At 50.8% G+C, this 26,698-nt stretch overlaps 1 protein-coding gene across 1 annotated transcript in view; it reads right to left on the reverse strand.

The window, feature by feature from the left end:
• The window catches only part of LOC128823365 (zinc finger protein 420-like), a 64,385-nt gene extending 42,201 nt beyond the window's left edge, over positions 1 to 22,184 (reverse strand). The window contains exons 1-4 of the mRNA XM_054005609.1: positions 22,064 to 22,184; positions 15,259 to 15,351; positions 13,782 to 14,905; positions 5,671 to 5,755 (exon numbers count right to left, since the gene is read on the reverse strand). Of these exons, the coding sequence (XP_053861584.1) occupies positions 5,671 to 5,755; positions 13,782 to 14,905; positions 15,259 to 15,351; positions 22,064 to 22,097 (1,336 nt within the window). The 5' untranslated portion in view covers positions 22,098 to 22,184. The remainder of the gene's footprint in view (positions 1 to 5,670; positions 5,756 to 13,781; positions 14,906 to 15,258; positions 15,352 to 22,063) is intronic.
• Between the last annotated feature and the right edge of the window lie 4,514 nt (positions 22,185 to 26,698).

Below are 26,698 nucleotides of genomic sequence, written 5' to 3' on the forward strand. Positions count from 1 at the left end.
CTGCTGATTCCATTTCTTGAGCTCTGCCCAGATAAGGAATGATTCAGGCTGTCACTCAAGTGAAGATGGGAGATAATTTTTTTGACAGGGACGGCTGCCTCATCTTAAGGGTGTTTGTCTGTCACCTTCTAATCTAGTGGGTACTTGGTACATGCAGGCAGCCTCCGCTCCTGGAAATAAAGTTTCTACACAAAATCCAAAAGCTTTTAACTGAAAGGAGGGAAAGGAAATGGCCAGTAGGACATAAGGAATGTAAGCCTACACAATTCTTAGGGGTAAGCCATTCTTTTTTGTCAAGGTCCAAATTTCTTGGTCACGATCTACTCAAAGTCCAGCCTCCAGAGAAAATAATAATAAAAAATAACAATAATGGTAATGTTGCGGAGTCCCCGGGTGATGCTCTGGAACTGCTCCGTACAAAGCCAGACAGGACTCTGGGGAACCTCCTCTCAGCAGACTGTCTTCAGGGCAAGAAGCTTCCACAGCTTCCACCTTCCTGGGTCTGACCTTGGAGCATTCAGCTGCCCCTGCTCCACCAAGCGCTTCCCACAGCGAGTCGCCCGGGCGGGGTCCTGGGTAAGCCAGAGGGCCCTGCCCCGCAACTCCGCAGTCAGACGTGACTCTCAGCCAGCCGGGAAAACAGAAGGTTTATTAGATGACAGGAACACGGTCTAAAACAGAGCTTGTAGGTACAGAACCAAGACCCCTTAGTCAGATCCATCTTGGGGCCAGGGAGGCCAGAGCCCCATCTGGACCTCCCTCCATTTCCCCAGCCAGCTCCAAACTGAAACTCTCCAGCAGCTCCTCTGCCTTTGACTCTGTCCCGGGCCAGGAGGCCACCTGATCTCTTTGTTCTCCAACACCTTCCGTTGGCACCTTGCAGAAGAGGAGGGGCCCAGGCCATCAGTTGCCAGGAGATGGGATGTCGGCCATTCTCTGTGCAGACACCATCACACTGGCCCTCTAGAGCTCTGCAACAATCACACCCCCTGATTCCCACCACCTAGAGACTTAAGAACTGCATAGGGGAAACTGAGGCACCCACACAGTATTCAGAGAAAACATTAAGAACATTCCCACTTCTTCTCAATTGGTGCACCAGCACCAGGCCCATGGGCAGCAGGGAGCCCTCGGGGAAGCTGCTTTAAAAAGGCAGAAGAGGGGGTGTGGATCTAGAAGGCTCCCTGGCAGCGGGGTGGGGATGGGCAGGGGACTGGTGGCTGTGGGGTACTTCCATTGGGAGCTGGGACTGGTTACTGGGTGACACTTGCTTCTCCCTTCCCCTCCTGTGCCCCTTCCAGGCCTATTTGCTTGCAGAGAATGGCCACCCCATTCCACCCCAGAGCCAGCCGTATTTCAGGGCTCTCCCAGGCTGCGCCCTTCCCCATTTAGGGGATGACTCACAATTTCCCCCCCAAACAAGGACAAATTGCTGCAGATAACACGGGTGGGAAAATATCCCAAATCGGAGGAGATTTTAAACTGACCTTTGAGGATTAGAGAGAAAAAATGGAGCAACATCTCAGGAGGAGACCAGAGTGTCAAGTATCAGGGGAGAGCCTCGGGGCTGGTGCGCGCAGAGCCCGGGGGCTGGTCCCAGCTGGAGAAAGCCCCCCCGGCCAGACAGGAAGGGGTTAATGATGGGCTCCCCCCCAGCACAGATCCCAGAGAGCAGCAGCGTCTGGTCTGGGCCAGGAGCTGCCCCGGGTCCAGGCTCTGGGCTTTGTTCTCCCGGCTCCTTCCTCTAGCCCCTTCCTGTGTCTGCAAACACCAACCTGGGCTGCAGTGCTGGCTGGGACGGGGGCTGAACCCAGAGATTTCCAGCCCCCCCCATGTCTGCCAGTCCCAGAGCTGCAGGATGTGAGCCCCCCGGGTCCCGTGGGAACAGGAAAGAGACGCATTCTCTCAGCCAGAGGAGGAGAGGAGATGGGGAAGGGGCTAGCAAGGAGAAGAGGAGAGAGAAATTGAAAGGGGGGAGAAGGAGAAAGAAGTGGGCCGGGGGGTGGGGTGGGGGAGTTTTTCCAGCTCTTTTTGCTGCCTGGCCCTAGCTGGTTCCTCCTGAGCGCTGGGGAAATCCCCCCAAACTCAATGTCTAGTGAGTCCCTGGCTCCCAAGTGAACTCACCCCGGTGTCTCCTTCAGGCCGGTGACCCGCCGGGCTGAGAATGGCAGAAACTCAATGCTGCTGCTGCCCCTTTGTTACCCCAGGGGGCAGGAACTGTGCGGGGGGATGCCAGGAAAAGCCCCCATTATTATGTTACCCTGCTGATACCAGCATAGTCCCGCTGCTGAGCGAGAGGTGGCCTGGGCCCTGCAGGTCGGCTTCCCAGGGGAGGAGAAATCAGCGCTCAGAATCTAGGGTCATCAGCTGTCCCGATTTTATAGGGACAGTCCTGATTTTTGGGTCTTTTTCTTAAATAGGCTCTTATTCCCCATCCCCAACCCCCTGTCCCGGTTTTTCACACTTGCTGTCTGGTCACCCTCACAGAGTCTGTGTGGATTCTAAGTGTGATTTGCTTTTCTTTACACAAATACTCCTGCAATAGAGATCAGCCGCACACGGACAGCCCGTCTACCAGAAAACTCAGCCCACCGCAGGGCCGGGGTCCCAGGAAGCTACTCCGGGGCCAGGAATCACCTCCGAATCCAGAGAATGAAGCCGAGTGAACTCCACTGTGTGCCGCGGCTTCTCTCCCAGGACAGCTGCATCACTGGTCTCACCGCACCCAGCCTGTCTGCCAGCGTGACTGACCACTTCCTCACCTGCTGAGAAAGAGAACCTGTCAGCCAAGCTGGGCTCCCGGGTGCCCCCCTCGCCCTACCCCACCCCACCCAACCCCACTGATTCCTGGAGGAAAGAAGCCAGGAGCTCTTGGCTAAAAGGGGAGGTCAGTCTCCAGACCAGGGGTGGGCAAACTTTTTGGCCTGAGGGCCACATCAGGGTGTGAAACTGTATGGAGGGACGGGTAGGGGAAGGTGTGTCCCCATACAGCCTGGCCCCGCCTGCCCCCTATCCGCCCCTTCCCACTTCCTGCCCCCTGACTGCCACCCTCAGAACCCCCAACCTATTCAACCCCCCCTGCTCCTTGTCCCCTGACTGCCCCCTCCCGGGACCCCCGCCCCTAACCGCCCCCCTGGGATCCCACCCCTTATCCAACCACCCCTGCTCCCTGTCCCCTGACTGCTCTGACCCCTATCCACACCCCTGCCCCCTGACCGGCACCCCCGGGGACTCCCATGCCTATCCAATCCCCCCCGTTCCCATCCCCTGACCGCTCCCCCGCCCCAGAATCTGTGCCCCATCCAACCGCCCCCTGCTCCCTGTCCCCTGACTGCCCCCCCGGGACCTCCAGCCCCTTATCCAACCCCCCCGTTCCTGCCCCCTTATCATGCCGCTCAGAGCACCAGGACTTGTAGCCGTGCCGCCCGGCCGGAGCCAGCCAGGGCACCGCACAGTGTAGAGCACCGGGGCAGGCCGGCGGTTCTCGCAGCCGCGCTGCCCAGCAGGAGCTCGCAGTCCCACTGCTCAGAGCACTGGCAGCACGGCAAGCTGAGGCTGCAGGGGAGGGGGGACAGCAGGGGAGGGGACGGGGGCTAGCCTTCCTGGCCGGGAGCTCAAGGGCCAGGCAGGACGGTCCTGCGGGCCGGATGTGGCCCCCGGGCCGTAGTTTGCCCACCTCTGCTCCAGACCCCGTTCAGCTTTGGCCTGACCTGCCCCACTATGGAGCATATTGCCGGGGAGTGAGGAATTCAATCAACCAGGTCTTTGTCCCTTGATTCTACATGATGCCCCGTTCGCCTTCAATGGGATGAGCGCTTTACCTGAATTCATGCTGCTTTTCCTATTTGGGGAGGAACAGAATGACAGAGGTTTACAATCTGTCTTCATACCATGGGCTACCAGTATTATAAATAGGATTAACGCATCCTGCATCCTAAAGTGGAGATGCCTGACACGTTCTTACAACCCTTCTTACGACGGGTAGCTGTGTTAGTCTGCATCCACAAAAACAACGAGGAGTCCGGTGGCACTTTAAAGACTAACAGATTTATTTGGGCATAAGCTTTCGTTGGTAAAAAAAACCCCACTTCTTCAGAGTGTGATTTGCTTTCTTTACACAAACACGCCAGCCCTGGAACAGAGGCAAACAGATGCATCTGAAGAAGTGAGGTTTTTTACCCACGAAAGCTTATGCCCAAAGAAAGCTGTTAGTCTTTAAAGTGCCTCCACCGGACTCCTGGTTGTTTTTGAGGAATATTAGCTCCCAAAGCTCATTCATTCCTCAGTGACCCTTACAGAGAGCCCAGCGAGTCCTGTTCATTCCCTGGCTGACCCTGAGCTCCTGTCACCAGCTCTGATCTCTCAGCATCGGAGGGGTGCAGGGTAGGGAGATGATCCTGAACGGACATGCGGACACTGAGCCCTGCAGGGTTCAACCTCCAGCTCTGGATTCTCCTGACACTCAGCATCGAACGTGAGCGCTGGTCCCCACATGTCACAAACACCCTGTGAGGGGCCCGCCCGGGGCAGGGCCAGGCCCGGGTAGGATCCACCCCTTCCTGTCCCCCTCCCCAGCCCGGGAGCCCTTTGTGTTGGCAGCGGAGCCGAAGACAGTGGGGCAGTGCGGAGTGAGCGGGTCCTGATGGGGCGGAGGAGGGCGTGGGGCGGACACGATCCTGCCGGGAGAGGCCAGGCCTGGCTCAGCTGTAAAGCTTGGAGCGAGGGGATGGTGTGTGTGGAGGTGTATCTGGGGGTCAGAGTCGGGGCTGTGGGATGGGAGGAATGGCTGGAGCTGGGAGTTTGGGGTGTGTTTGTGGGTGGGTCATAGAATCGTAGGACTGGAAGGGACCTCGGGAGGTCATCTAGTCCAGTCCCCTGCACTCAAGGCAGGACTATGTATTATCTAGACCATCCCTGCAGGTGTTTGTCCAGCCTGCTCTTAAAAATCCCCAATGATGGAGATTCCACAACCTCCTTGGGCAATTTATGTCATCCATTCCCAGCTTCTGGCAGTCACAGGCTAGGGACACCCAGCGCATGGGGTAGCATCCCTGACCATCTAGGTGAATAGCCATTGAGGGACCTATTCTCCAGGATCTCACCTAATTCTTTTTTGAACCCAGTTATAATTTTGGCCTTCACAACATCCCCTGGCAACAAGTTTCTAATAACTTTCTTTTTTAGGTATCGCCTTATCTGGAGGAGGTATAACACTAGCCTACCAGAAGGCGGATGCAATTCTCGAATTGCCCACGTCCACTGACTTAACTTCTTTATGATATTTTCTAGGACACCACTCACCACTGATACTTCATTCCTCACTTGGTTTCCATTGCAGGTCCACTGTATAAACTGCTGAAAAAAGGGGTTGCTTGGGCCTGGTCAGACCGGCATGGGAATGCATTTGTAAAATTGCAGCAAGCAGCAAGGCAAGCACCTGGGCGGATCACTCCAGATCCCAGCAAACTGTGTGCTCCTGATATCTTGGACAAAACATCCCTGTTCGTTGTTTTGTCAAACCATCTTATCTTGGACTAGTCTGGGATGTAGCTGGACTAGCTGGGATATATTTACATAAATCTCTAGTGCCGAGGACACTAGCAACAGCTTTGCCAAGTTCACGTACTGGGCAATGAACTTGTAAGCATCCGCTTCAATACATGGCCTGACTTTGGTTCACAGCCTCTGGTTCAGACCTCAGCACCAAGCCCTCTGCTCCAGGCCCGCTCTCTCTCTCTACTATGTTGGCAGAAGCCTATTTTGACAAAGGCCAAAGAGAAAACAGTTGTGAAATTGGAGATCATGTTATGTCCCTATCGTATGCTGTGTCAGCACACCATTTATGTAATTGATGGACTGGCCCACACCATATTATGGATAGACTCACTTCCTCTGTGTACAAGAAAGATTAGAATGGTGTCTCTAGCCTCTGTTTGCCAGAAGCTGGGAATGAGTGACAGGGGATGGATCACTTGATGATTCCCTGTTCTGTTCATTCCCTCTGGGGCACCTGGCATTGGCCTCTGTTGGAAGACAGGATACTGGGCTAGATGGACTTTTGGTCTGACCCAGTATGGTCGTTCTTATGTTTTTATGACAAAAGAAAAGGGTTCAAGGGCTGTCAAAAGAGAGAGCACCAGTGTGAGATCATGTGCAGCCGCAATTTGCTTATTGACTTTGTTCGTGACCAGACGTGACCAGACGTCCCGATTTTATCGGGACTGTCCCGATATTTGCTTGTTTGTCCCGCGTCCCGACTGATGGTAGGTCGGGACACTGGACAAACAAGCAAATGCTCCGGAGCCCGGAAGTGCTCCCGCCCCCCCGCACCACCCCCTCCTTCCCCATTGGCTCCCTCGCCAAATCCCCGCCTCTTCCCCAGGCTCACCATTCCTCCTCCCTCCACTAGCTCTGGAGGGAGGACCTGGAGACGCAGGGGGAGCACGGTGCCGTGAGTGAGAGTCCGGCCTGGCCCCGAGCAGGCAGGACTCAGTCGGGCAGTAGGGAGCGTAGGGGGGCGGCCCGCAGGGCCAGGTGGCAGCTGTTCTCCCCCCCGGGCAGCGGGATTTGGGAGCAGCCGCTGCTGCAGCTACCACTGCCGCGGGGGGAGGAAGCGGCCGATGGCCAAGCTCGGCGGCTGCGGCTCTGGCGCCCAGGCCCGAACCCCCCGAGCCCGGGCCTGCTGCGGGGACCCAGCAGCACGCATGCTGTGCCCAGCCCCTGGCCAGTCACGTCTGGGCTGGCTGCCCAGCTGGTGCAATCCCGCGGCGGCCCCGGGGCGGAGGCATCGGTAGCCCAGGCCCGTTCGTTCCCCTGCGGGACCCGAGCAGGACGGGGGGGCTGGGGCCTGCTGCCCCCACTCCGGGGCCGCCGCGGGATTGCACCAGCTGGGCAGCAGCCCAGATGCAACTGGCCAGGGGCTGGGTGCAGCGTGCGCACTGCTGGGTTCCCCGCAGCAGGCCCAGGCTCAGGGGGTTCAGGCCCGGGCACCAGAGCCGCAGCCGTAGCCGCCGAGTTTGGCCGCTTCCTCCCCCCGCGGCAGTGGGAGCTGCAGCAGCGGCTGCTCCCGAGTCCCGCTGCCCGGGGGGGGAGAACAGCCGCCGCCTGGCCCCGTGGGCCGCCCCCCTCCTCGCCCTACCACCCAACTGAGTCCTGCCTGCTCGGGGCCAGGCCGGACTCTCACTCACGGCACCGTGCTCCCCCTGCGTCTCTGGGGCCTCCCTCCAGCACTTGTGGAGGAGGGGTTTTTTTTTGTTTTTTTTTTGCCCCACCCCCCGCATCCCGATATTTGACCTGGGTGATCGGGTCACCCTATTCGTGTTCCTACAAGTTGTAGGAACATGTTAAGGGTCAGCAGCACAGAATGGAGCAAGCTAATGACTGGTTGGTTTATTATCAGGGGCTCGTTCACCTGCACATCTACCAATGTGATATATGCCATCATGTGCCAGCAATGCCCCTCTGCCATGTACATTGGCCAAACCGGACAGTCTCTACGCAAAAGAATTAATGGACACAAATCTGACATCAGGAATCATAATACTCAAAAACCAGTGGGAGAACACTTTAACCTGTCTGGTCATTCAATGACAGACCTGCGGGTGGCTATATTACAACAGAAAAACTTCAAAAACAGACTCCAACGAGAGACTGCTGAGCTGGAATTGATATGCAAACTAGACACAATCAACAAAGGATTGAATAAGGACTGGGAATGGCTGAGCCATTACAAACATTGAATCTATCTCCCCTTGTAAGTATTCTCACACTTCTTATCAAACTGTCTGTACTGGGCTATCTTGATTATCACTTCAAAAGTTTTTTTTCTCTTACTTAATTGGTCTCTCAGAGTTGGTAAGACAACTCCCACCTGTTTATGCTCTCTGTATGTGTGTATATATATCTCCTCATTATATGTTCCATTCTATATGCATCCGAAGAAGTGGGCTGTAGTCCACGAAAGCTTATGCTCTAATAAATTTGTTAGTCTCTAAGGTGCCACAAGTACTCCTGTTCTTTTTATTATTAATGTTATTATGAGAGTACTGGAGGATTGGAGCCTAATGGATGATTTGAGCCTGTGTGGCACATTGTATATTGTTGCTGACATCGATAGTGCAGCAGTTTAAAAATTAACACGTTTGCTTTGCAATGTAGGGCTAGTGCTGATAAAAAAAATTTTGAGGGAGGGATAGCTCAGTGGTTTGAGCATTGGCCTGCTAAATCCAGGATTGTGAGTTCAATCCTTGAGGGGACCAATTAGGGATCTAGGGCAAAATCAGTACTTGGTCTTGCTAGTAAAGGCAGGGGGCTGGACTTGATGATCTTTCAAAGTCCCTTCCAGCTCTATGAGATAGGTATATCTCCATATATTATATTTATCTGTTCTACCATGCCAATCAATTAAAGTTGTACCAGAAAAGAAAGATTTCAGAGACTTTGTTCACAAAAGAGGAAGTGAAGAACCAGATACAGACAGGCCAGTAGTGGCGGGATGGGGCTGCATGTCTTAACAACATTGATTCTGTATTATCACCTTAATACTGCATCTGTTCATACGGAACAACAACAGACTGTTCTAGTGGAACAGAAAACAAGGATAATCAAGGCTGATCAGGATGTTCTGTTGGGAGTAGACTCAGACTTGCCGGCTGAAGCTCATAATCAATAACAACTGCGATTTGAGTGCGAGAATGGATGAAACAAGACCAAGGACTCAAGTTGATTGCACCACATCAATCAACTGAGATTCATTAGAAGAAAATCTATTAACCCATCCAGAGGCAACTTATGACCAAAACATGGGCCAATACACTGTTTACAGCATGGACTAATAGTACAACTTGGAAAATCCATAAAGTACAAAGTCATCTGTCAAGTCTGGATAGTCTAACATTAGATGGTAGACGAAAATGTATATTATGGAGGGACTTCCAATTGAAAGTCAAAAACCTGGAGTAAATACTTAAAAAATAACAATAATAATAATGCAAGTTGCAGTTTTTGAAGATGAGACTGTTATCCTTAGTAACCCAGATAATCAAGATTTAATTAAGAAACGCACTCCAATATTTCATGCATATATACCGCCATTAAATTTGCAGCTAAAGCAGCTGTTGAAAAGGAAAGATTCACATTCAGCTGAGATTAGTAACAATAGGAATAAGGCAGAAGAAGCCCTGTCTGAGGTTTTGGACAGTAGCCCTCCAAGTGAAGTATTCACCTCTCCTCAAGTGGTGTTCTAAACACGTTTTGATCTAGCGATAATTCACAAGAGCTTCCTTCTCTGGGGTGAAAAATAGCAACTGGGGGTCTGCTATTTCTACCTGAGTTCTTGCCAAATCCTGGGCCTGAGTAAATTTGCTCATCTCTGGGGCAAATCTCAGAATGGGGACCCCAAACAAGCCCTGTGTCTTTCTTTAATCTGGTGAGACAAACCTAATTTAGGGTCCGGATAACAGCCTGGATCAGAATCTCTGTCAGTTACCCGAGGTGGAGTTTCATGTTCAAAAATTGTTATTTTTCTACAGCCATCTCACATTCAACACTAAATGAATTTAATATGCATGAGCAGCATCGACAAAATATGAGCTCAGCAGGAACCCCACTTCCATTTCCTCCACAGCTGCATAGTTAGGGGCCCCATTTCCCAGATCATAGGACTAGCCAGAAGACATCTTCAGCAGTAACCTCCTGTAGGACCTGGGTCACAACGGCTTTGGGACCTAAATACATGTGGATTTTACCTAGTTGCAAGTCAGTTCCTGTGGAATTCTCTTTATGGATCATCTGAGTCATAACTGATCTAAAACAACTGTGATCGTATCCAGTTAATTGCACAGTTTGGGATATGCTGTTTTTCGCCATTTCAGGCTGGAGATTTAAAAACACAACTGTTTCCTAGGTAGCAGGTTAAATAGTTTGGAGCATTCGCTGCTGTTGACTGAACTGAACTTAAACCTCTTCCCTGTGATCACGGAGGGTTGGTGGGAAAGCAAAAATATAGTCAGAAATGATTATTTTAGCAAATGGCCATCTATCTCAAAGCTCCCCCCCCCAAAAAAAATCTGAGCTATATTCGGTCAAACAAAACTAATATCCAGTTGTGTGACCAAAAAGCCTTCAGAAAAGAGAGAAAAAGCCATGTCTCGGATCAGTGTAAGACCCTTTCAGTTTCATAGAGGGTGACATTTCATATCAGGTTACATCTGACGACTCAGAATCAGGACAAAAGATTCTCCCATTGAGTTCTTCTCTCATCCGTTCAAAGCCGCTTCACTCAGCGTTGTCTCGGAAATATGGAGGTGTGTTATTTATTAAAGTTTTAGCATCGTCATAATAGGAGAAAAAAATCAGCCAAACTTTCCATCTTCAAGCCATCCCAACTCGGCAGGAAAAAGCCAAGCAGTGGCTTTGGAAACTGGGATATAAACGCTGCATGATCACACTGTTTGGGCTCCATGCATATTCCCTTTCCACTTCTGTGACACTTTCCTTTCCAGCTCTGATGAGTCTGTTCTAGGATCACAGAAATCAAAGTGTGAAGGGGTAGACTGTGAAGGAGATAAACGCTATCTGGCTCCGACCATAAATGACACTGCTGGGGATGATGGGGAAGAAGGAAATTCCTCCAATTCACCCCATCTCCCTCGGGTGTCACAGAGGTTGAGACGACACTTCCCCTCCCACCTGCCCCTGCTCTTCTTATATTTAAATATCTTTTAAATGAGCAACATGGTACAAAAATAACTGAGGAAACGTGTATTGATATCAGAATCGCTAACTCGAGATGGCTAACTCCCTGGGCAATCTAGAAGAGATGAGGTCCAGGTAGATTTTCCCTTGATGTAGTTAGTTGAGGTCACCCCGGTGACACTGTTCGCCAAAGCAAAACCCTAGTACCCCATATTCACCATGGTGATATATATATATATATTATATTTTTTACAAAGTATGCCTTATAACAGGGGTGGGCAAACTTTTTGGGCCAGGGCCACATTGGGGTTGCAAAACTGTACGGAGGGCCGGGTAGGGAAGGCTGTGCCTCCCCAAACAGCCTGGCCGCCGCTCCCTATCCGCTCCCTCCCACTTCCTGCCCCCCTCAGAACCCCCAACCTATCCAACCCCCCTGCTCCTTGTCCCCTGACTGCCCCCTCCCGGGACCCCCCACCCCTAACCGCCCCTGGGACCCCACCTCCTATCCAACCCCCCTGCTCTCAGTCCCCTCACTCCTCTGACCCCTATCCACACCCCTGCCCCCTGACAGGCCCCCCCGGAACTCCCACACTTATCCAACCCCCCCCCCCCCGAGCAGCATGTCTGGCAGGCACGCCGCCCGGCTGGAGCCAGACACGTTGCTGAGCTACTCTGCAGGAGCATGCAACCCTGCCACCCAGAGCACTGGCGGCACGATGAGCTGAGGCTGCGGGGGAGGGGGGACAGCAGGGGAGGGGGCGGGGGCTAGCCTCCCTGGCCAGGAGCTCAAGGGCCAGGCAGGACAGTCCTGCGGGCCAGATGTGGCCCGTGGGCCGTAGTTTGCCCACCTCTGCCTTATAAGGATATAATTCTAAAAGTCTTGATCTGTTGACCATTAATATCCTGTTGGATTGCACGTGCTGTCATTGTATGTGGAGTTATGAAGTTTGGCTACGTGTATGTGACTGAAATAGGTTGTGAAGTGGGGAACACCCACAACCAGCCTTTCAGGTACAACAATGGGGCAGGCAGACACTGATTGGGGTATACACACCCGCACAAGGACGACCCCAGGAACTGCATACAATGGAGACCTCTCAGAGAGAGCATGGAGACAATGGAGGCCGCTTGACTCACCTCATAGCAAAGGGTCTTTCCAGCAAGCTGGAGGAACCTATCAAAGAGGGGAACTGACATCATCACTTGGCCTCACTTTCCCCCCACAACTCAACACCTGGAAACACATCTGGAGGACAAAGACTGACCTGGGGAGGTGGTCCCGGGCTGGAAAGAGGAATCCCTGCCTGTGTATGAAGGAACTACATCATCAGGGTGAGATACGGCTTGATTCAAATCCTCTCTGGTTTATAGAACCCAGATTGTGATTTTATTTTTTATTTCATAGGTAACCAACTGGGATCAGTGCGCTTATTACTTATAATCACTTAAAATCTACCTTTCTGTCTTCAATAAATCTGTTTTATATTTAATCTAAAACAGAGTGTTTTGCTTGAAGTGCTTGAGAAATCTGCTCAGGGACAAGGGCTGGTGCATGTTCAATATCTTCAATGACTTAGATATTGGCATAGAAAGTATGCTTATTAAGTTTGCAGATGATACCAAACTGGGAGGGATTGCAACTGCTTTGGAGGATAGGGTCAAAATTCAAAATGATCTGGACAAATTGGAGAAATGGTCTGAGGTAAACAGGATGAAGTTTAATAAAGACAAATGCAAAGTGCTCCACTTAGGAAGGAACAATCAGTTTCACTCATACAGAATGGGAAGAGACTGTCTAGGAAGGAGTACGGCAGAAAGGGATCTAGGGGTTATAGTGGACCACAAGCTAAATATGAGTCAACAGTATGATGCTATTGCAAAAAAAGCAAACATGATTCTGGGATGCATTAACAGGTGTGTTGTGAACAAGACACGAGAAGTCATTCTTCCGCTCTACTCTGCACTGGTTAGGCCTCAGCTGAAGTATTGTGTCCAGTTCTGGGCACCGCATTTCAAGAAAGTTGTGGAGAAATTGGAGAACGTCCAGAGAAGAGCAACAAGAATGATTAAAGGTCTTGAGAACATGACCTATGAAGGAAGGCTGAAAGAATTGGGTTTGTTTAGTTTGGAAAAGAGAAAACTGAGAGGGGACATGATAGCAGTTTTCAGGTATCTAAAAGGGTGTCATAAGGAGGAGGGAGAAAACTTGTTCATCTTAGCCTCTAAGGATAGAACAAGAAGCAATGGGCTTAAACTGCAGCAAGGGAGGTTTAGGTTGGACATTAGGAAAAAGTTCCTAACCGTCAGGGTGGTTAAACACTGGAATAAATTGCCTAGGGAGGTTGTGGAATCTCCATCTCTGGAGATATTTAAGAGCAGGTTAGATAAATGTCTATCAGGGATGGTCTAGACAGTATTTGGTCCTGCCATGAGGGGAGGGGACTGGACTCAATGATCTCTTGAGGTCCCTTCCAGCCCTAGAGCCTATGAATCTATGTCCTCTCCACATTGAGGGAGGGCCAGACTGGGTTATAAACTCACACTGGCCAGCCTTCTGACCAGGGCAAGACGGTACAGACCTGGGGTCCTAGTCTGGGGAGCTAGAGAAATTGGCTGAAGCTTCTCTGATGTTGGTTCATGAGTGGCTAGAATTGCATTCATGTAACTCCGTTGGGTGTGTCCCGGCCTGTGGATGGCTGTGTAAGTGCAGGACATGGAGAGGTTTGCAGCTTGTCACAGCATCATAGTGTGAGAGGGAGCCCAGGTTGGTAAGACAGAGGGCTCACCGGTACCCCAGTTACCTAGGTTGCACCCAGGGGAACCTGTCATAACCGCTATCTCCCCAACATGGGGTGGATGGAAATATCTGGTAGGAAGGACACATACTCACAAGACTCATAGGACAAAGGAGTTGATAATAAGGACCATGGGAGAGACTCCAAAGAAGGGTGAATTGCAAAGGTAAAAGCTGGCAATTCACGTGAGTAACCTGTGGGAACACAGCAAAGAAAATGGTGCAAATACCCTTACAGGTCACTATGTAGCAAAAGACCTACAGAAAAAAAAATCCTTTTTCATGCCTAGACAAGATCTGTATGTTGTTGATCTCCTTTGCAGATTCTCTGATGATAAATGAGGTGTGACCTCTGATGGAAGCTTTTCCCACACTCGGAGCATCTATAGGGTCTCTCTCCTGTGTGGATCCTCTGATGTCTAACCAGGGCTGAGCTCACGTTGAAGCTTTTCCCACACTCACAGCACTCATAGGGTCTCTCTTTTTTGTGGATCCTCTGATGTTTACTAAAGGCTGAGCTGTCAATGAAGGTTTTCTCGCACTCACTGCATTCATAGGGTCTCTCTCCCGTGTGGATTCTCTGATGATTAATAAGGGCTGAGCTGTCAGCAAAGCTTTTCCCGCACTCACAGCATTCATAGGGTTTCTCCCCTGTGTGGCTTCTCTGATGCCTAACAAGGTGTGAACGCCGAGTGAAGGTTTTCCCGCACTCACAGCACTCATAGGGTCTCTCTCCCGTGTGGATTCTCTGGTGCGTAAGAAGGTCTGAGCGGTCGCTGAAGTTTTTCCCACACTCACCACATTCGTAGGGTCTGAGTCCGGAGTGGATTCTCTGGTGTCTAATAAGATCTGAGCGGTAAATAAAGTTTTTCCCGCAGTCACAGCATTCGTATGGTCTCTCTCCCACGTGACTTCGCTGGTGTCTGATAAGGTCTGAACTCTGACTGAAGCTTTTCCCACACTCACAGCACTCATAGGGCTTCTCTCCCGTATGGTTTCTCTGATGTCTAATAAGGTGTGAGCTCCGAGTGAAGGTTTTCCCGCACTCACTGCATTCATAGAGTCTCTCTTTCACGAGGATTCTCTCATGGGTAATAAGGACTGAGCGGTTACTGAAGTTTTCCCCACGCTCAGTAAATGTGTTGTTTCTATCTCCCATGAGGGTTCTCTGCTGGGCTGTGGATTCCTTGAGGTCCTTGTGCATTCCCTCACAATTAATAGATTCACCAGCTTTCTCCCCTGACTGGTTGTCCTGCTGCGTCCCTGGCCTGCGCTGACTCTCACAGGCTTTTCCCTGCTCACGACACATGGACGCATTCCTTTTAGATCTTTGCGATAATCCCCTATGTGCTTCCACTCCCTCAGCCTCTTCCTGCTGAGACATCGACTCCGTGTTCTCACTCACCATCCCGTCACCTAATGGGATAGAGAGAGAAACCTCAGAAACAGGAATGGAAATGCGGAAAGCAAACCAAAAGTGTTGGAGAGATGGGGGGGGAAATGATCAGGAACCGAATTCCCCCAAACTCTTCCCTATGTGGGGAGAGAGGAGGGAATTGAGTCTGCCTCTACGTTGCATGAAAACACTCAGAGGGAAGGGAAGGAGCTCCTGCCAGGGGTTGGGATGGGTAGGAAGCCCTGAGTGATATCTGACCTGACACCTGCTGGGGACAATACTGAACATGCAGAGCTCACAAGGTCTTGGTAGGCAAAGCCACTTGTTTCCTTCAGGCATTGCCAGTCTTTGAGTTGGTTTAATGAGTCCTTACCTCTCAGGATCTCTCTTTCCTGGAGATCCAGGACCCACGGCTCCTCCCCCCGCTCCAGCTCGGAAACCGCGTCAGAATGGGAGACTGGAAACCCTGCTCATGAGACGGGAGATCAGGGGAATTCATGGGACATTTGTCCCAAAAAAATCTTCCATTATTTTAACCCCAGCTCATTTTAAAGCAATAAAGTCCCAGGGCCAGCTCCCCATATGCTCAAAGGTGCAGGTCCCTCTGCTTATGAGTGAATTTCCCAACACACACAGCCAGACACTCCTCATCAAAGGGGCTCCTAAAACATAGGGTAGGTAACTCCATGGCCCAGAAAGTGAAGACTCCGGCCAGAGGGGAAGTCCCCCTGAAACTGCTTCTTACTGACAGAATGAGACCCAATGATACCACTGGTCTACACTTTTTGAGAAGTCGTCTGCTTCAGAGATAAAATGTGCTATTTATTATGTATTTTGATGTGCTGAATTCAAATATGACAATTAAAACAACTGATTGGCTAGTGTTTCTAAGATATTTAAGTTTTTACATTTTATGTCTATGTATATTGTGTAGATAGTAGAGTTTTAATCATAAATTGTAAACCTAGGTCTTTTCATGTGTTTATGGTTGCTTTACATGATAATATTTCACCTGTCCTGTTTATGTAACACTTTAAAAATCAGCAAAAGGGTTATATAAATAAAATTGATTATGAAACAAAAGGCAAAAAACTATTCTGTACATAGTTTAGTCCTATTCAGTGTCTACTCGGCGCTTCTTGGCTTGTCTCTTGTATTCATTAAATGGAGCATCTCTTGTCACTGTCCAGCAATAGTCTGCAAGCATTGATGGGCTCCATTTGCCCTGATAGCGTTTCTCCATTGTTGCAATGTCCTGGTGAAATCGCTCGCCGTGCTCGTCGCTCACTGCTCCGCAGTTCGGTGGAAAAAAATCTAGATGAAAGTGCAAAAAATGTATCTTTAGTGACATGTTGCAACCAAGGCTTTTGTATGCCTCGAGGAGGTTTTCCACCAACAACCTGTAGTTGTCTGCCTTGTTGTTTCTGAGAAAATGTATTGCCACTAACTGGAAGGCTTTCCATGCCGTCTTTTCCTTGCCACGCAGTGCATGGTCAAATGCATCGTCTTGAAGAAGTTCACGAATCTGAGGACCAACAAAGACACCTTCCTTTATCTTAGCTTCACTTAACCTTGGAAATTTTCCACGGAGGTACTTGAAAGCTGCTTGTGTTTTGTCAATGGCCTTGACAAAGTTCTTCATCAGACCCAGCTTGATGTGTAAGGGTGGTAACAAAATCTTCCTTGATTCAACAAGTGGTGGATGCTGAACACTTTTCCTCCCAGGCTCCAATGACTGTTGGAGTGGCCAATCTTTCTTGATGTAGTGGGAATCTCTTGCATGACTATCCCATTCACAGAGAAAACAGCAGTACTTTGTGTATCCAGTCTGCAGACCAAGCAAGAGAGCAACAACCTTCAAATCGCCACAAAGCTGCCACTGATGTTGGTCATAGTTTATGCACCTCAAAAGTTGTTTCATGTTTTCATAGGTTTCCTTCATATGGACTGCATGACCAACTGGAATTGATGGCAAAACATTGCCATTATGCAGTAAAACAGCTTTAAGACTCGTCTTCGATGAATCAATGAACAGTCTCCACTCATCTGGATCGTGAACGATGTTGAGGGCTGCCATCACACCATCGATGTTGTTGCAGGCTACAAGATCACCTTCCATGAAGAAGAATGGGACAAGATCCTTTTGACGGTCATGGAACATGGAAACCCTAACATCACCTGCCAGGAGATTCCATTGCTGTAGTCTGGAGCCCAACAGCTCTGCCTTACTCTTGGGTAGTTCCAAATCCCTGACAAGGTCATTCAGTTCACCTTGTGTTATGAGGTGTGGTTCAGAGGAGGAGGATGGGAGAAAATGTGGGTCCTGTGACATTGATGGTTCAGGACCAGAAGTTTCATCCTCTTCCTCTTCCTCTTCTGACTCAAGTGAGAATGATTCTGGTGCATCAGGAAGCTGCAGTCCTTCTCCGTGGGATACTGGGCGTATAGCTGATGGAATGTTTGGATAATGCACAGTCCACTTTTTCTTCTTTGACACACCTTTCCCAACTGGAGGCACCATGCAGAAGTAACAATTGCTGGTATGATCTGTTGGCTCTCTCCAAATCATTGGCACTGCAAAAGGCATAGATTTCCTTTTCCTGTTCAACCACTGGCGAAGATTTGTTGCACAAGTGTTGCAGCATATGTGTGGGGCCCACCTCTTGTCCTGATCTCCAATTTTGCAGCCAAAATAAAGGCGATAGGCTTTCTTAACCATAGTGGTTATACTGCGTTTTTGTGATGCAAAAGTCACTTCACCACAAACATAGCAGAAGTTATCTGCACTGTTCACACAAGTACGAGGCATCTCTGCTCACTTTGGCTAAACAGAAATGTGTCCCTTTGCAAAATCAAACACTGACAAATAAGAGAGCACGACACTGTGTGATTTCTAGAGCTGATATAGGGCAATTTGTTCAGCAGAGTGATGTAAGCTTCGTTATGATTGCATCATCCATGACTTCTAGGAATAACATGATGCAATTCATATCATGTATGACGCAATACCAGCTTCAGATTGCATCATTCATTGTTTTGCCTAAAAAGCAAGTACTGTCCAAACCCAGTCATAGATTTATTCATAGATCCAGTCAAAGATGTATTTTAGTCATTTCTGGTTTAAATTGAGATCCCTTCCCTTTATGACTCACTTATCCTCCGCCATTCCCAAGTCAAGGGTCGTATATACTGACCGAATAGCATATCTTGAAAACTAGAGCCAATCAACAATTTTAAGCATCATTTTCGTTCTCAGTGACCCAGAATTAGTAAAGTTTGACTACATTTATTTCAGAAGCATTTTAGCTGTAGAGCAGTGTAGTGGGAAAAGTCCTAAGGAACCTGGGACCGGTGAGAATGGGCTAGAGGTGTTCAGTGCAGTAAGGAAGAGGAGGGAGAAGGGATATCACTGAATGCAGGATCTCAGGTGTATTAGATGTGAATAAAGCCCATTTTGAGGAATTGTGGACTATAGAGAGAGTCAGGTGTAACGGTAGGGAATATGAAAATTGCCCAGTGTGTGGAGGTTATAGAATCGTAGAAAGGTAGCTCTGGAAGGCACCTTGGAAAGATGTCCTGTGGCAGGACAAAGTAACCTTAGACCATCCCTGACAGGCGTTTGTCCAACCTGTTCTTAAAAACCTACAACGATCGAGATTTCCGCAATCTCCCTCGGTAACCTATTTCAGTAATTAACTCCCCTTATTGTTAGAAAGCTTTTCCGAATATCTAACCTAAATCTCCCTTGCTGCAGATTAAGTTAGTCATTTCTTGTTCTACCCTGGTGGACAGGCAGAATTATTCAGCACCATCTTTTTTATAGCAGACCACAACATTTTTATCAGGCCCCCCTCTCAGCCTTCTTTTCTCAAGACTAAAACAGTCCAGTTTTTTTAAAAACTTTCCTCTTCGGTGAAGTTTTCTAAATTTCTTGTTTTTTTGTTGCTTTCTTCAGGACTCACTCTAATTTTTCCACATCTAAAGTGTAATGCTCAGAATTAGACACAGTACGCCAGCTGAGACCGCATCAGTACCAAATAGAGCAGGACAATTACCACCCGTGTCTTACATCTGACACTCCTGGTAATACACCAAACAATGATCTGAGCTTCATTTGCACCTGCGTCACAGTGTTGACTCGTATTCACTTTGTGATCCGCTATAGCCTCCGATCTTTTTCAGCCGTACTGCTACCTAGACCGACGTTCTCCATTTGGTAGTGGTGTATTTGATTTTTTTCCTTCCGAAGTGGAGTACTTTGCACTTACCTTTATCGAATTTCATCTTGTTGGTTTCACAGCAATTTGTCAAAGTGATTTTAAATCCTAATAGTGTTCTCCCAAGTGCCGGCAATCCTTCCCAGCTTGGTGTCATCCACATATTTCATAGGGCTGGTCTACACTGGGGGGGATCGATCCAAGATCCAAGTTGAAGTATCTTGGATTGAATTACCTGGGGTCCAGATGGCACAGGATCGACGGCTGCGGCTCCCCCGTCGACTATGCTACCGCCGCTCGCTCTGGTGGAGTTCCGGTGAGCGCGTTCGGGGATTGATATATCGCGTCTTAATGAGACGCGATATATCAATCCCAGATAAATCAATTGCTACCCGCCGATATGGCGGGTAGTGAAGACGTACCCTTAGGCATCCTCTCCACTCCATTGTCCATGTAATTAATTAAAATATTGAATAGTACTGGACCCAGGACTGACCCCTCTGGGACCAATTAAGAGACAGCCTCCCAATATGAGAGCAAATGATTGATAATTACTCTCTGATTACTGTCTTCCAAACAGTTGTGCACTCATCATATAGTAGTTTCATCTACCCCATTTCCTTATGTTAATGTCATGTGGGGCTGTATCACTATCCCTAAAATCAAGCTATGACAACTCCTCTGCTTCCCCCATCCACTAGGCCAGTAATCTAAGTTCCCTCCAAGCTGCGCGGCCATGCAACAGGCTATCAAGAGCCGTGCAGGTGCTCAGGCACCTCTCCCCTGGCCCCAGCCCTGTAGGGATCAGGTCTTCGTCTGCAGTCAGATTAAAAGAGCAGCCGAGCAGCTGCCATTGGCTGAGAAGCAGGAAGTCACATCCTCACATTCCATCTAAATGACATTAAAACAATGGAATATCAGGCAGTTAAGAAGGAGACCCCCGTCCTAATGGCCCCCACTATCACCATATAAAGAAACAGATCGTAAGATGGTTAAAGAAAACTTAGTTCACTAGCATCCTGTCTGGCAAGAACTCACTTCTCAATAGTTGTGGTTGTGAAATCCTCATTTTGTATTGTTTTATCTTTATGGTCTCTCCCCCAGCCCCAGAGCTACTGCAGTGGGGAGAGGCACACCAGGTGCTGGTGCAGGGAAAGAGGGTTGGGGGGAGCCTGCAACCCAAACCCCTCATCCCCGGCCCCACCCCAGAGCCCGCATCCCCAGACGGAGCCCTCACCCCCCCACAGCCAAACCCTCTGCCCCATCCCTGAGCCCCCTCCCACACGCCGAACCCCTCGGCCCCACCCCTGCCACACATCACCTCCATACTGGTGCCCATAACAAAATTCATTCCGCACATGGATGGGAAAAACAAGAGGGAACATTGCGGCCGTAACCTTCCCAAAGAAGGATATTAGCTTGGTTTGGCATGATCATTCTAACTGCGGTGACTTACTCACACTTACTTATATTGTCTTGAAATTTGCTACTCTTTATTGGCATGCCGAGCTGGGCTACTGGTTGAAATTTGGGTTTAATTGATCAAGGGGCTCCTGAGATACAGCTTTCGGCCAATGTATGTTGCGAATTTTTATTGCATTTTGAAGGAGTTCCTTTTGGAAGTTTTGCCCTCTGATATCAACATGCCTGGATTAAGAGCACTATTTTAGAGTACTTAAATCCAAATGCAGACTTTTGCCTGGTCTACACTTAGACTTAGCTCTGTGGGTTAGGGATGTGAAAAAAAAAAACCCACCCCTAACTGAAAGAGCTATGCCAGCAAAATCTCTAGTTATAGCGGCAAAAAAAGGTCCATTAAAAAAAAATCAAGGAAATCAAATGTCCATAAACTACATTAATTATCTACAATTGCCCAGTGCAGCCTCATGCCCTTCCAGCATATAGACGGTGGCTAAAGTTAAACCTCTGAAAAAGCAGAAAATGAAGAGATAAAGTACACTCCATCCCTGCATTGTAACCTTAACTCTGCCCCCGCCCACGAACCCTGGAGACGGCAATAGCCGCTGCGAATGTGTCTGTCAGGGTGGTGCAGAGGTTAAAAGCTACCAAGGGAAGTGGAAGTTTCTCCATCACTTGAAGTCTTCAAGTCCAGACTGGATGCCTTTCTGGAAGATGATTTAGTCCAACACAAGGTATTCAGCTCAGTACAGCAGTGACTGGATGAAATTCTATGGTTTGTGTGATACAGGAGATCAGAGGAGATGATCTAATATCCCCATCTGGCCTTAAAAAATCTATAATAGATATGAGGAAGGACTAAGAACATCCCATTGTTTGTGTTGCATTCACAGACGGGAACACCAGCATTTATCCGCATGCCTTGCAGCTGTGTGCCCTGGGCCAGCTGTAGCTGTAATCGGATGGTGGAGGGAGCAGTTGGAGCAGCCTGGCAGAGCTGTGACTGTGGTATGCAGAGAGGTGCAGGTGACCTCTGTGGGCCCAAGTCTGCCCCATTTCAGGGCTGAGTTTTCTAGGTGGTGCCAGTAAAGGTGCACAAGGGGGAGTTCTTGCCATGGGGACTGTCAGCATTCCGGTGGCGTACGTGTTAATGGTCTCCAGGGCTTCGTGAGCGGTAAATGAAGACAATGACCCCGAAGGAATATTCAGGGAGAGGGGAAATGGGTCGTAAGATTTTGCACGTCTGAGCTGGTTTGTGTGGAGGAAGCTCAGGACAGGTATAGGCAAATTCCAGTCACGAGGCCAGACCTAAACCCCAGTTCTGCCTTAGCAAAGAGAAGTTGTTAGACGTTGCCCTGTTCTGCTCCTGGGCCCTGTTCCTGGAGCATTCTGTAACGGGGGAGGGCTGAGTGTTAGTGTGCATGTCACTGGCATGTCGGGGTGATGCTGAAACTGGGCAGAGGAGAGGTGGCATTGTGGGGGTGACATGAACCTTATTTCGTCACTTCCCCTTCCAAGAATGGAGGGGACAGGAATCCTTACCCAGCGAGGTCACAGTGTCATAGTTCTCCTGCATGATGGCTCTGTAGAGGGCTCTCTGAGCGGGGTCCAACAGAGCCCACTCTTCCCTGGTGAAATACACAGCCACCTCCTCGAAGGTCACCGGCCCCTGAAAGAGCAAGAGTCCCACACTCAGTACCTGCTGCCCCACTCACAGTCCCACTATTCGTGGGGGAGAGAAGCCAATCACATGGAAGCTCTGGGAGGCTCCCAGTCAGAGTCCCACCCCCACCCCGCTCAGAGCATCCAGGAGGCATCAGGGTGAGGGGAGAGAGAGACCTTCACCCCTCCCAGCAGAGAGAGGGGGGTAGAGGCCCTCACACTCATCACTCACTTACTAGCCAGAGGCTGATACAGGAGATGGAGCCTCCAGCAGGCTCCAGGCCCCCAGGTAATAAGCCCAACTCCCTCCTCATTCCCAGCAGCTGGATGCAAGGGGATGGAGCATCTCCCCTAAGCCCTACTGGTGGGTGCCCCCTTCTTATCTCACAGCAGCCGCTGGTTGATCTGTTCTGGCTCCAGTGCTAGGGGTCAGGAAGGTTTTCCCGACACTTTCCAGGGGGGTTTGTTTCGTGTTCCAAAAATGAAGGAATTTCCAACCCCAAACCCTAAGAGTCTCTTCCTAGACTCTAGGAACCAGGTGACAAGTCCCAGCAGGTTTGTCACACCCTCTTTCTGCACCACCTCCTATGTATTAACTGTTCCCTTCCCCAACTCCCCAACAGTCCCTACCTGAACCAGTGCCAGTGCAACCCTTGCCCTTCCCCGTCCCACAGGAGAATCGGATGGTCGGGAACAAAATGTGGGTGTTATTCTGCAGCCTGTCAAGGCGAGAGGAGCATCTGGGGAGATGTTAGAAGGGGCTATAGTTAGCTTCACATCCCGGCTCTTTGCCCACCCCCCTCCCAACGCTTTCCCTGCAGAAAGACATTCCAGGCTCTGCCACTGAAACAACAGAAAAGTCCCAAACACAAGACCGGTAATAAGAGGGGGGTAAGAGTAACTAGATATCTGTGGGTGAGGGGCTCAGGGCTGGGGACTGGGGCGGTGCTTACCTGGGGAGGGCTCCCCAGAAAGGCGACAGGAATGCCCCTCCCTCAGCTCCTAGCTCCACATGCTGTCTCCGCCCGCAAGCACCGCCTCGGCAGCTCCCATTGGCCACGCACGGTTCCCAGCCAATCATAGAATCATAGAATTGGAAGGGACCTCAAGAGGACATCTAGTCCAGTCCCCTGCACTCAAGGCAGGACTAAGTATTATCTAGACCATCCCTGACAGGTGTTTGTCCAGCCTGCTCCTAAAAATCCCCAATGATGGAGACTCCACAACCTCCCTGGGCAATTTATTCCAGTGCTTAACCACCCTGACAGTTAGGAAGTTTTTTCGAATGTCCAACCTAAACTGCCCTTGCTGCAATTTAAGCCCATTGCTTCTGGTCCTATTCTCAGAGGTTAAGAACAATTTTTCTCCCACCTCCTTGTAACAACCTTGAAAACTGTGATCATGTCCCCTCTTAGTCTTCTCTTCTCCAGACTAAACAAATGCAATTTTTTCAATCTTCCCTCATAGGTCATGTTTTCTAGACCTTTAATCATTTTTGTCGCTCTTCTTTGGACTTTCTCCAATTTGTTCAAATCTTTCCTGAAATGTGGTGCCCAGAACTGGACACACTTCTCCAGCTGAGGCCTAATCAGTGTGGAGTAGAGCAGAAGAATTACTTCTTGTGTCTTGCTTACAATACCCGTGTTAATACCTCCCAGAATGATGTCTGCTTTTTTTGCAGCAGCATTACACTGTTCAATCATATTTATCTTGTGATCCACTGTGACCCCCAGATCCCTTTCCGCAGAGCTCCTTCCTAGGCAGTCATTTCCCATTTTGTATGTGTGCAACTGATTGTTCCTTCCTAAGTGAAGTACTTTGCATTTGTCCTTATTGAATTTCATCCTATTGACTTCAGACCAGTTCTCCAGTTTGGAGAGCTGCAGAACCGGGGCTGGGGGTGGAGCAGAGGCAGCACATGGAGTTAGGCGCTGGAGGTGGCGGCTTCCCAGGAGCCAAGTAGGGACCTGCCCCAGCCCCACCAACTCCCCCCGAGCACCTGTGCTCCCCCAAGCACCCACAGTGCCCCCCCCCAGGCTGCGACCCCCCCAGCAGGAGTGGGTGAGTGGTCTGGGCTGGGGCAGGGGGTTGGGGTGCAGGAGAGGGTCGGCGCTTACCTCACTCCCAAAAGCGACCGACACACCCCTCTGGCAGCAGCTCCTAGGCGGGGGGGCTCAGGGGGTGTCCACACACTGCTGCCGGCAGGCACTGCCCCCGCAGCTCCCATTGGCTGCAGTTCCCAGCCAATGGGAGCTGTGGAGTCGGCGCTTGGGGCAGGGACAGCGTGCGGAGACCCCCTTCCCAGGGGCCGCAGGAAGGTGCTGGCTGCTTCCGGGAGCGGTGCGGAGTGAGTGTGGGCAGAAAGCCTCCCTTAGCCCCGCTGCATTGCCCCCAGGCCCTTTTAAATCGCCCAGGCCCCTGGGAAATTGCCCCCCTCCCCATCAGTGGGCTTGGGGATAAGAACTCAGGGCAACAGTTTTCCCTTCAGATGATGAAGTTCCTCCATCTTAGATTGAGGGGAGAGAAACAAAACCTGTGGTGATTTCCTCTCGCGATTGGATAAATAGATAGAAAGTTGCCACCAGCACCTGCCGGCCATCCACACCGGCAGCGGGGAGCTCTGGGAGATGCTTCTTGAACAAGAGGATGCTGGGCATGGAGGAGCCGAAATATTTAAGACATTTCCAGGCAAATAATGGTCACTGACCCACTCCAGAGGTGGCTGCATCTCTCAGCAACCCCTCATGGAGACCATTCCCTCATAGGTTTTGGGGATATTTCTGCTCATAATCAAAGAGTCATGGTCAGAGAGACTGAGGCCAGAAAGGACCACCAGATCATCTGATCTAGCTTCCGGTGCATCTCAGGACACTGTCGCTCGATGTAGATTTGACTTGGTAAAAGATAAGCAGGACTAGCACCACGGGGTTTGGACTGGATCACCGATGACTGTGAATGAGGTGTGTAGGTAAGATAAGGCTCCCCACTTCCGTTTGAACAGTTTCTGGCAATATGGGTTAATTTCTTATGCTTTGTGAAGGTGTTTTAAGAAGGCCAGGGAGGGGGGCTGGAGCAGGAAGGCTCCCTGGCCATGGGGAGGGGGCAGCAGGATGGGAGGGGCAGGGGACAGGCCGCTGGTGGCTGTGGGGTGCTGCACTGGAGAGACGGTGGTGGTGGGGGAGCTGCTGGGCCTGGTCACTCCACTGAGAACAGTCGCTTCTCCCTTCCCCTCCTGTGTCCCTCCCAGGCTCTGTTACTGGCAGAGTCCGACCGGCCGCCCCGTCCCACCCCAGAGCCAGCCGCATCTCCAGGCTCCCCTCAGCTGCACCCACTAACCCCTCTTTCAGTTTGGGGGAATGACTCAGGGCGACAATTTCCCACCTGAACAAGGGCAATTGGCTGCAGATAAAACGGGTGGGAAAATTTCCCCAGGCCGAGGAGATTTTAATCTAGCGTGTGAGAATTAGAAACCGGGGCAAAGCCTCAGGAGAATAGAGACATGGACAATCACTGGAGAGAAAAGAGTGTGTGTGTGTCGAGGGGGGATCTACATGGATTTGATCCCCATATTTGATAGTTAGAGAAAAGGGGGAAGAATTCAGGGAAATGATTCAGTCTCTGAGACTGAAGTGACAAAACCAGAGAGAACCCCCCCTGCCTCCCCTCGATCTCCTGCCTGCCCAGAGCCGGGTCTCCCCCCCCCCCCCCCGCTCATCCCTCCCCTCCCGGTCCCCCACCCCCAGACACACCCAGGGGAACCTCACTGGAGCCCGGCCTCTGGCCCCATCTGATCCCCCGCCCCGCCTCTGGGGCAGCCCCTGGCTGGAGGGGCTGGGCAGAGTGTCACTGCTGTGAACGCAGCTCGGAGCCTGCCCCAGGGTGGGAATAAACCGGGGTCCGGTTCCCAGGGGCGGGGGCATCTGCCCCCCCCTCGCCCTTTGTTAATTACCTGCGGGCTCCGGCTCGGGGCTGGTCCCAGCAGGGAGGGGTTAATGCCGGGCTCCCCCCCAGCACGGACCCCGGGGGGGGGGGGCAGCGTCTGGTATTGCCCCGCCCGGAGCTGCTGCAGGATTTTCCTGCCTCCGCCCCCGGCTGCTGCATCCAGCCCCTTCCTGCGCCTCCTGCAAACCCGGGCCGGGCGGCTGCGCCGGCTGGGCCAAGGGGGGACCCAGCCCCCAGCCCTGCCCCTGCAAACGGGAGGACGCCCAGGAGCTTTGGCTGCAGCCTTCCCTGGGGGGGACCCTCTGCTCCCTGCTGAGGTTAGAGGGGGGAAATCTAAAGGGAATCTGTGCAAGGGCCAAACTGCCCCTCCAGGAGGGCCAAACAGCTGGAGGCAGGGGCAGGAGAGGGGCCACGGGGCAGGATCAGGGGTCGGGGGGTTAAGAACAGGGAGCTGCACTTGCAGTGGAAGAGAGAACCGCCAGGAAAGGGGGCTGGAAGTTCCCACAAAAGGGGTGAGCCCTTCTTCCAGGGGTACATCCCCTCATCTCGAGATTTGCAACCGGCTCAAGAAAA

The sequence above is a fragment of the Malaclemys terrapin genome, chromosome 15, assembly GCF_027887155.1.
Source record: "Malaclemys terrapin pileata isolate rMalTer1 chromosome 15, rMalTer1.hap1, whole genome shotgun sequence".
Taxonomy (NCBI): domain Eukaryota; kingdom Metazoa; phylum Chordata; order Testudines; family Emydidae; genus Malaclemys; species Malaclemys terrapin.